At 39.1% G+C, this 11,142-nt stretch overlaps 1 protein-coding gene across 6 annotated transcripts in view; it reads right to left on the bottom strand.

Moving 5' to 3' along the window:
- Window positions 1–3,510: 3,510 nt before the first annotated feature.
- The window catches only part of LMBR1 (limb development membrane protein 1), a 151,722-nt gene continuing 144,090 nt past the window's right edge, over window positions 3,511–11,142 (bottom strand). For all 6 annotated transcript variants that reach the window (XM_038392516.2, XM_038392514.2, XM_043509645.1 and 3 more), the window contains 2 exons: window positions 10,091–10,252; window positions 3,511–7,239 (listed from right to left, as the gene is read on the bottom strand). In XM_038392516.2, the coding sequence (XP_038248444.1) occupies window positions 7,154–7,239; window positions 10,091–10,252 (248 nt within the window). In that variant the 3' untranslated portion in view covers window positions 3,511–7,153. The remainder of the gene's footprint in view (window positions 7,240–10,090; window positions 10,253–11,142) is intronic.

The raw sequence follows: 11,142 nt of genomic DNA, 5'->3' as shown, positions 1-11,142 counted from the left end.
CACACGCACACATGCGCGCGCACACACAGCACTCACTCACTTTTTGGCTTCTAATGAGCAATTAAGAGAACACAAAGTACAGAATAAAACCCTTCGTTTCTTGGTGCCATAGTACGTTTGGCTTGGTAATCACAACTGTAAAGAGCTGCTATACATAGATGCACCAACAGATTCATTTTTTATCTCCAGTGAGGTGAGGCATATTCATAAAAAAGGGGGCATATTAAGTGACCAGTCTTTATTTTAATGGAATTCTGTGGTGACAGCTGAATGACCAGACAGTATTGGTATTTCCAGAGTATAAATACTTGTACTAAGAAACCTTATATGGGATTACTGGGGGAGTAGATGGGCATTAAATAAAATCAGAGCTGATGTCCTGAGCTTTCATTCCTTGAAGCAAATGGAAGTGATAAGTGAATGCGGTATGCAGGCTGACGTCCTGATCATGAAGGAAACCTTATAATTACCTTTAAAAAGTTACTTTGTGTACAAATTATATTTAATGGAATAAATAGAAGAGCAGCATGTTGAAATGACTGGTACAAATATCTAGAAAGACAGCATAATTATGTATTATTTAAAAAATTTGATATAGATACATCCAGATTTTACAAACTTCTCTGTAGACATCTGAACAGTTTTCAGAAATTGGGGTTTCATAACAAAGTTTTAATTTTGATCAGATACAACTTTTAGATAGCTCTGGTCCAAGTATGTTGGGCTGAGATCATCAGCATTTACTTATATTACATTTGTTAAAGGATTTCTCTTTTATTACTCTTCAGCCATTTTGCCTAACTGGAATCAACCCGTAGTGTAGTTGAATCATCAAAGCCATTTTTAGTCTCAAATTTAAAGCTAACAAATATAAATCTGAATTATTAATAAAAGTGGCTAATAAAGTGGCTATTAGGAAAAGTCCATGAATGAACAATGAATTAGGCAAGCAAAGGTTGTACAGAATTTAAGATCCTATTTCACCTCTCCTATTTTTAATTAAAAAACAACTTTGCTACTAAAACTTGCAGCTATCCTTACAATTCATAGATTACTTTTAATTGAAACCAAAGCTACTGTTCTCCTGTAAAATGCCTTGCAACCATAAGTAGATGTTATTTTGTGACATTTTCTGCAATTCTATTTAACTTAAACATCTGTACATTATAACTTAAGGGCAACTCGTTAACAATATTTAATCATCAAAAATAAAAGCTGAACACTTATCTGTGAAAGAAAGTACAGTAAGAGAGTCTTAAGTTAGTGGGATAGGAAAGTATTCTAGAAAACAATGGATTTCACGTTTAGACTTCCTGCTAATTAACATAGGTGTAGTTTGACTCTATACTTGGAGAAACAGCTCCAGTCAGGCCAATGGGGCCTCATATGGGGGGAAAATTCTGCACGTGCCCGGGACTTAGAGTTGGGGGGGGGGCAATGCCCCCATTCCCCCTTCCAAACTATGCCCATGCTAATTAGTACCATTATACATCATACATCCGAGTTCTATTTAGATTAACTCGTTCTATTATTTCCCATCTTGTCTATCCAGGCAAAGGTGAAAATCTTGTTTGAAGTACATATTGATGACAGTTTGAAGCCACTGAATGATAGTAAATACTGAAGTACATGAAAAGGAAAAGGGAGTCAAAATGTTAAGTTTTAAGAACGCAGGGCCCAATCCAGAAGAAAGCATCATCTGATTCATAAGTTCCATGTACCTAATGGAAATGTGGCTTCTGTTACATGAAAACTCCGTTTTTAGAGGTCAACCAGTTAGAGGAAAAAAGACCATTCACATGGTCATCATTGGTAATGCAGAAGGTACCAAAACCCTGTAAAAGTGTTTACAACTATTTTGTAACTTGGTGCCCTGAAGGTCAGGCTCAGTACCAGTCCACCTCCCACAGGATACCCTTTCCTACAAGTATATCAGGGTCCTCAAAATGTTAATCCTAATGTGGAACATGTAAGAGTTTGTCTCATGGACAATGTGCCCTCTTGTTTACTACTACACAGACCACATCCCTCCCATTCATAATCAATCATACGACATCCCAGAGGAAAATACTGACTAGCAAGCACCATGGGACAAACCAGCTCCTCACAGAGCACAGTTCAAAACCTCTAGATATCCTTTAGTAACTGCAGGGTCCTCAGCCTCAGTCAAGCCAAAGTCAAAGTCTGGAGTTGTGTGGCAGGGGAGAAGGACAAACCAAAGACTATGACAAAAAGGGAGTTCCACAACTTCCTATATGCTGGAGTTGGAGATTTGTTTAAAAACAAAAAACGTGGGGGGGAAGCGGGGGGGCTGGATGTGGTGAGGGTTTCTCATAATTTGCTGAAAGCCAATATATTCCAGGGCTATGGAGCCAGCATCAGAATACCATGGATGTCAGCTCTTTACTCGGTGCATCCTTGCTGACTGTGATGCGCTCAAAGCAGAGCTTGAAATAACTCAGTTAATGTTCATCTACAAGAGAATATCAGCTCCTTTAAAAAAAAAAAGCACTTTTCTGCCAGTGGCACATTTAATCAGTACATTTGCACACTTATTTGATAACAGAGGTAGTCTGATTTATATGCTTCTGTAAGGCTAATGCCACATTTATTTTAGTATCTGTAAATGCTGGCTTTTTTGACACGAATATCCCTCAGAACATCATCAATGTTTATTGATGATGACATTTGAAAAAGCCAGGGATCACAGTGTTAAAAGTATCTAATTTGTTTTTCTAAACAAGATGAAGTATATTTCTTTTTTTTTTAAATTAACTGTATTGTCCTAATTATGCACATAAAATCACTTGATATGAATTATACTACTTACTGTATGTTTTAAAAACAGCATGCTCTAGTTTCATCTGAGCATGTATAAGATACAAGAAAAGATTCAATGATACTCTGTGCTTAATACTTTGCAATAAGATAGGCTATTTAGAACACAATAGAAGCAAGATTGAATTGCCTAGAACAGATACATCCATTGCTTTCTGCAAAACTCTTGACAATTTGGGCTAAAGGGTATCATGTTATACTTATGAAATTCAAGGAAAAATAGTACAGATTGGGAGCAAGTGGCCTTAAATCCTTATGTTTCTTTGGGAACAAGAAGGGCTAGGGTTATATTTTATGACTAAATGGTTTATTCTAGGTCCCCCACAATACTGTAGCGAAGACATCAACCTAACGTATGTGAACACTGGCAGAGACTCATCCAGACAATCATATATTTGACATAAAAATTGATCTTGAAAACTTTACCTTCTATCCATTTCTCATGTGTACCGTGATGTAGATTCAGTAAATAAGGACCGCCTTACCCGTGTCTAATTTAGACAGCAGATTCTTCAGGGCAGGGACCATCTCTTCCCTGGTTTGCACAGCACTGCACACACAGGAGGCACTCTATACTGTATCTGATTACAAGAGGCTTCGGGAGTATGGAGGATTAATACTCTCACAGCTCCTGTGGTTGGTGATACTCCTGAAGCTTTAATGGTACTTCTGAACCAAAACACGAAATAATTTCTTGTTAAATTCTTTAATTTCTATGACACTAGAACAGTCAACTGTGTAAAAGATATTGGAGAAACAGGGCCAACAATAAACACCATTACAATCTGTAAACAAAGTTTCCTATGAATCCAAAAATCGTTACTTCTAAAGTAACATCATACCAGTTTAATTTTCACCTTAAAAGGTAAATACTGAAGATGTGCTTACACTTAATAATCCCACCACATTACAACAATTCTGGCACTATGTATTGAATATTGTGCTACCAACACAGGAGAAAGCCAAGAGGTGGCTAACTTAAGACACTTAATTCACATACCACAAATCAGACCAAAAATGTATCTTGTTTATCAGACAGGAGCATCTCTGTGCTTTAGCCTTATAATGAGGCAGATATTGATGTCACCAATATCTGCTGTATACACCTGAGAGGTACAGACCACCTGACTTCATGAGACAAAACATTGGAAGTGCACTGTCAATATCCATTAATGACTTCTCCATTGCTTCTGTGTAAATGAATTTACCCTTCTGTGACTACATGATCAATGTGTTATATTTATGGTTTGAAAGTAGCACTGTATCTGTAAAACGTTTTGCATATAGAATGTCAGTTTCAGGACTTTTAATGTAGACAGTGTCACAATACAAAAAGTAGACGTTAGAACACTGTCCGCAGCTACAGAAAGGCTGGATTTTCTCTGAAGATTAATCCACTGTAAGAACCACACTGAACCTACACTTTTGCCTTCTTTCCAGTATACAGTGTCTTTATTTAAGTACTCTTTTTAACTAATACATATCTGTGACTCTAAGATTCAAAGCACAACCCACTAGAAGGAGTGCAATCAGTATGCAGCAGTGTTTGTTTTGGAAGGGAAAGAAATACTAAGACAAGGGGGAAAACACTGCAAGTCTTTCTTCTTTTTTTGCCTACATACTATAAAACTTGTATTCTTACTATTTGTGAACCTATCTACTGGAGCTTGCCTCCAGACAACTCACTAGCCAAACACAATCCATTTTGGGGAATCATATATAAGCATGGTGAATTGTTTGACTTTTTTTAAATTTCCTTGAATTATTGACAGAACACATGCCATCAAAAAAAAAAGTCAGTTTCTGCTGTGGACTCAATACCGAGAGAAGGATGAAGATCAAAATTAAGGCAGATATAATCCAGAGCTTGAGTAGAAATTTTTGCTTTTTGATCTTTATGCAGACAATTTCATCTGATCAAAAAAAAAAAAAATCTTACTGAGGCAACTACCTTAAAGTCACAATGTTACAGAAAGCTGGAATATGTTTTATAAAATTAAATAACCCTATCATATGTCACAGTTTACCACACTCTCAGTGGGGATATGGTACAATTATAGTCATATTATCATTTCCAAAGATAAAAAGTGGATAATTTATATTATCATTCTTTACACTTCTAATGCATAAGCCCATACACTCTCAACAGATACAAGGAGTCAATGCTTTTACTAATAAATCTTGTAATGTTTATAATGTGAATCCATTTTTTAAAGTAATTTATGTGTAGTTATCTGTTCTTGGTTGGAACTTTGCCTCAATGGAGAGAAAAATAATTTCTGCTGTCCAAAAACTCAACAATAAATGTAAGCAACAGGAAAAGATGTTTGCTAATTTTCCTTGAGACTTACAATTTTACTCTCTCAAAAATGGTACAACATACCCAAACCTAGTTAGTAAGCAGTAGATATAGCTCAGAAATTATTGCAGTAGTATTTATATTATGCCCAATTTCCATTCAGAAAAGGCCACTTCAGGAAACCATTAATTTTTGTGGCTGTTGCTTGGGGTTTGCTTGTGAAGCACTCCACTAAGCTCCCATCTCACTCATATTTCATTAAGCGTACGTCCAGAACTCAGAAATTACTCAGGAAGAGAACAGATAAGAGATATTTGACATCAGAAGAGACTAACTTGTTTCAGAATCTTACTGGATATAAGCCCATTATCATGGTTTGATTGAGTGGAAGGGCTCAGACCTCAAGTGGACATATTTCAGTTTTACATAAATATGAAAGAAGAAACATTAAACTTACCAAAAACTGTTTTAGTAACCTTGCCTGATCTGTCTACAGAACACACATATGCATGCAATGGTCCTCCTTAGAGCCTTTATACTTCCTCTTTTCAAGTCAAGTGTTAGAGCAGCAGTGTTGGACAACAGGCAAAAGTATAAATATTTTAATAGTGACCTGTGATTGTCACATACTACTTGTAGGACTTCTGATTCTATAGCAATGCTAAAGAAAATACTGAATTTCTCCTCATCAGTGCCATTCTGGGTCTAAGGGCTCAGAGCAGCTAAATCATGTTACATTGCAGAAAGCTCCATACTCACAAGAAAGACTGAACTGTAGGTTTTGCTGACACAACCGACTGCATCGTTTCTGTAAGCTTAGTATTCAACATATATAGTATACTACACACACACACGCTATACAGTACTATATATGCAGATATAGTACTATATAGTATATAGGAGAAACTAAAGACTTGAAGAGATTAGTGAAAAATAATGGCTTGCACTGAGCTATAAGCATTCCTCTGTGTGTGTGTGTGTGTACACACACATATATGAGAGAAACTAAAGACTGAAGAGGTTAGTGAAAAACAGAGATTAGTGAAAGAAAGTGGCTTGCACCATTGAGCTACAATATACTGCACTATTATCACCAGGACTCAACTCCGAAAACCTTTAAGGAAACTGTGTGCAACTGCAGATAACTAGACAAAGTCTATGCTACTTGTGTTGATATGTGCGCGTGCACACAAACAGAGTTAACAGAATTTTACGTGCTTATATTTTGAAGGGCGACTGACCTCAATGGCATAACACTTACTGTAAGTTATAGTACTGTAAGAATTATAACAATAAGAGGCCAGCATAGCTTTCTAAAAAGCATACTGGGCTCAGATTTAACAGCGAAGTATGTTAGAATTTATCTTGTGTTCATTAGACTTGATAAGACACCTTCCAATTACCACTGAAGAAAACTACCTTCTGTCATTTAAAACTAAGAATAAAAAGCCTACAATGCTGGGTCTGTAAGAGTGCTTCATGATGCCAAACGTTACATACACCCTAGTGAATCCTGTATGAAAGTAAGTGATCTCTCCGAATTACTTCAATTTTTTAATGAACTCTTAGTAGAAAAGAAGTGCATCTTGCTGTTAAAGACACCTAAACATTCCTAATAAGAGTTATACTGGGCTTCAAATGTACCCTTTATTTCCAAGTCTCAGAGTTGTTCACCAGCATTATATTTATATCACAGAGGAGGTATTGTACACTTAACATGGTAGTAGGGCACCATATCTAGAAACATGAGGCTCTGTCCAAAGAGGAATTCATTATTTTTCTCAGCTTCCAGTCTTCAAGGCACCTCCTGCATAAACCGATGGGGAGTATACAAAATCAAATCAGAAATGGTAGAATCTGAAGTAGCTTGGTTTCTCAGAAATACACAGTGTGAAAAGTGAGAGAAGATTGGACCCAAAATTAAAAGTGAAATTAATACAAAGATACTTTGATGAAGATGACAGGAATGTCATGAGGTTGAAGTTTTCAGCTCTATTGATTGAAGATGATTGCTTCTCACAGTGTTTTCTGATGCCCATTTGCAGAAGGCTTTGTTGTCTCAGAGTCTCTTGCATTGTTCGACAGATGAAGTTTATCTAAACCTGCATAGGTATTACACAAGGTAAAATGCAATTTTCTGCTTTTCACATATATAGATATTTACAATGGAAAACTGCTAAAAGCACATTGTATTCAAACAAAATTCTGTTTGGTTTTGTTTTCCATATTTGCTTAAGGCCAAAATTAACCTTTTTCTCTGAGGCCCCTCTCGACATGCTCTAAAAACTCCAGGGCCTAATGGGAAGGAGGAGAGCAGGTCAGGGCACATAGGCGTAGTGTGACTTCTATTTGGTGGGAGGGGAGACAGGGGCCAGCAATCCAGGGAGGCAGTGCCATCTCCAGCCCCTGACTCAACTCACCAGGCCACTCGCCTGTCTGGGTTGGGGGAGGGGGCCGATGCAACCAAAAATTATAACTCAAAGGTGGGGGGCTTAGCTCAAAATGTTTGAAAACATCTTACGGCGCAGGTAGGGGGTAGCTCAGGATGCAGGGAGGAGGTAGTTATGGGCTGTGGGCAGGAAGGAGCAGCTCAGTAGCTAGGACTGTGTGTTGGCAGGGCATAGCTCAGAGGGCAGGGAGGGGGTAGCTAGAGGCTGTGTGTTGGCAGAGCATGGTTGAGGGTGCAGGGAGGGGGTAGCTGTATGGGGCTGTATGGAGGCAGGGCGCAGCTCAGGGCGCAAACAGGACATAGCTCAGGATGCAGGGAGGGGGATAGCTAGGAGCTGTATGCCGGCAGGGGATAACTCAGGGTGCCGTCAGGGTGGGTAGCAGGGGCTGTGTGCTGGGAGGGCTCCCCTGCAGTTCCTGTTCCCGGAGGGGGTCTGCCAGCCACGGAGCAAGGTCTCCCCACCAAGGTGGCTCTTACCAGATGTCTCTGCAAGAGCAAAGGGGGATAGGACTCGGGAGCTGAGGAGCGGCTTTAATTGGGGGCATCAGCAGGAGAGGAGAGAACTCTGTGGCTCCCTGCTCCATGGCACCAGCGAGAGCAGCAGCTGCCCCTCCCTGCCCGGTGCAACGGCAAAAACAGGAGCCGGCACCAATACCTACTGACCCTACTCAGTTGGGGTGAGTAGGCTCAGTACAACCTAGACAGGAAATTCTGCCAGGGAGCTGTTTGCCACTACATCGGCTCTTGCTTCCTGCCTCTGACCGGGCCAGGGGGCAGGGAGAGGAGGGGGAGAGGGGGTGTAGATTTGCCCCCCAGGGATTGCCAGGCTCTTGCGCTGCAGTTGAGGGGGGGAGGGGTGGCAATGCCCTCCATGTCCACAACTCTGCACTTGGGCTTAGGGCTTCTGCCCCACAGGGAGCACCAGGGCTCCCCGTTTCAGCCCCGCGGGGTGTGCAAAGGATCGTGGCTTCAGCCCTGTACCTCCTGGGAGTCCCGGCTTCAGCACCGCGGGGGTGCTGGGGATTGGGGCTTCAGCCCTCTGCCTCCCAGCTTCAGCCCCACGGGGACTGCCAAGAATCGGGATCTGGGTTTCAGCCACAGGGCCCCCTTGAAAGGGCTCGCTGACCCCCGCTTGAGAACCGCTGCTCTAGTTCAAACAGGAATTACTTCAGGGAAGTCCTCAGGCCTGTGTCACACAGCAAGTCAGACTACATGATCACAACCTTCTGGTTTTATAATCTACGAACATTTTCAAAAACAGGAGCCTACAATTAAGCTCTTAAATCTGCACTTTAAACAATTAAGGATGGGTTTTCAGTAGTATTTCAGTGCACAAGTTCCATGGGTACTTTTAAAAATACTACCCTTAGTGGTCTAAATATGGATTTTGGAACCTAAAGTTCAGATCTTTTTTTAAAAATTGAATTCTAAGGGCACAAAATGAATATCCCATCTTAGAACTTCCCCACTCTTGGATCCTCATTCCCTACCCTAAGTCACAACTATTCCCCTAGCAATCAAAAGCAATGACATATAAAAATAGGATACTCAAGGCACTGAACAAGGTGAACTCAAAGATCCTCTTTTCATGAAAATGTCCCTATCTAATGAATAGGGAGATCAAACCAAACAGATAAACAAGAAATTAACAGCAGTGTATCACGTCTATAAAGAACAACTAAGACGAAGCTTTCTTGAATACATATTCCTAGCACAAGATCTACTGATGAATCATAGAAAGATAGGACTTGAAAGGATCTTGAGAAGTCATCAATTTCAGTCCCTGTTGCTGTGGCAGGACCAAGTAAGCCTAGACCATCCCAGACAGGTATTTGTCCAACTTGTTTTTAAAAACCTCTAATGATGGGGATTCCACAATCTTCCTTGAAAGCCTACTGCAGAACTTAACTACCTCTATAGTTACAAATTTTTCCTAATATCTAACGTATATTGCCCTTGCTACAGTTTAAGACCGTTACTTTTTGTCCAGCTTTCAGCAGACATGGAGAACAACTGTGCACCATTGTCCTGATAACAGCCCTTAACATATTTGAAGATTTATCAAATTCCCTCCTCAAGTCATCTTTTCTCAAGGCTAAACACATAGGCACCAACTCCATGGGTGCTTAGGGGCTGGAGAAAAATTAGCGGGTGCTCATCCGCAACTCATACTAATGGAAGTCTGTATAATATATCAGATTGTCACAGATTACCTATGTGTGTGTGCGCACACAAACAAAAAACATGTAGAAATCAACTAGTGAAGTGGAAAGAAGATTTTTTTGGTTCAGTCTTACCTTTCACATTTTAATAACTCTTTTGCAATGGCAAATAGGTTCTATTACAACTCAGGCTGTCTACCTGCACACCCATTTGTTTAGCTTAAGAGCAAAAATTAGCTGAAATACGTTTGTAGGTACTTGGGAAACTTTATGATGAAAAAGGGCAACAAAAAAAAAAGATGTAGATGTTAAAATAAAGGGCAAATGTCTTTACCATATTACCTAATGCTTTGAAGAGCTCTTCCCGCACAGCAGAGGTGAACTTTCTGACCAGACATAGAGTCGTCACGATAGCAAAGAGCAAATTGTACGATAACACAATGTAGAAATTTCCCAGCCAGTTAAACCTTCCAAAGTCTCCAAGCAGATCAAATCTCGTAATTCCTGTTAAAGTTACATTTTTGAACATTTAAAAAGAGATAAGATTTAAAAATATTCTTGAAAACATTTTTGTATTACTATGAAAATATAGGTTTCAGAGTAGTAGCCGTGTTAGTCTGTATTCGCAAAATGAAAAGGAGTACTTGTGGCACCTTAGAGACTAACAAATTTATTTGACCACAAGCTTTCGTGAGCTACAGCTCACTTCATCAGATGAATTCGATGAAGTGAGCTGTAGCTCACGGAAGCTTATGCTCAAATAAATTTGTTAGTCTCTAAGGTGCCACAAGTACTCCTTTTCTTTTTATGAAAATATAGGAGATTTGACATATCTAACTCTAGTACTTGGTGCTATATTAAAGAAAAATACACTAAAAATACCTATAATTGACAGATGGATGTACAATCAAAGATGCAAAACAAACTATTTTTGAAGGTCATTTGGGTCTCTTTTTTGGCTACCATAGAGTTGCTAGCCATACTATAACTATATAACTATAACAAAATACCTTAGGTGACTCAGATAAAAGGCTGATTAACGTGCGTCTTGAAATAAGTTATAAATTCAAGACAAAGTAGTCCTGCCCCAATTTCAATAAATATAATTTTGAAAATTAACTATCTTAAATCAATCATCATAAAAGCCATTTGTTTAAGATGTCAGGCTTCCATACTTATATCAAAAAATGATGGAAAGAATTGTGTGCCTTTCACAAAAGACAACACTAATTAAGATTTAGCTACTTTACACACACACACACACACACCCCCTCGTTTTGTTCTGAAACTTGCTGCTTTTCCATGACATGAGAATGTTTAGCATTACTTATTCAAAAAATTATATGCAATATAAGAAACAGCAGAATAGCACACCACTACAAAAGTATAGTTTT

Source organism: Dermochelys coriacea, chromosome 2 (assembly GCF_009764565.3).
Source record: "Dermochelys coriacea isolate rDerCor1 chromosome 2, rDerCor1.pri.v4, whole genome shotgun sequence".
Classification (NCBI taxonomy): Eukaryota; Metazoa; Chordata; order Testudines; family Dermochelyidae; genus Dermochelys; species Dermochelys coriacea.
The sequence above is the reverse complement of the archived record's forward strand: the minus strand, read 5'-3'. Positions and strand labels throughout refer to the sequence as shown.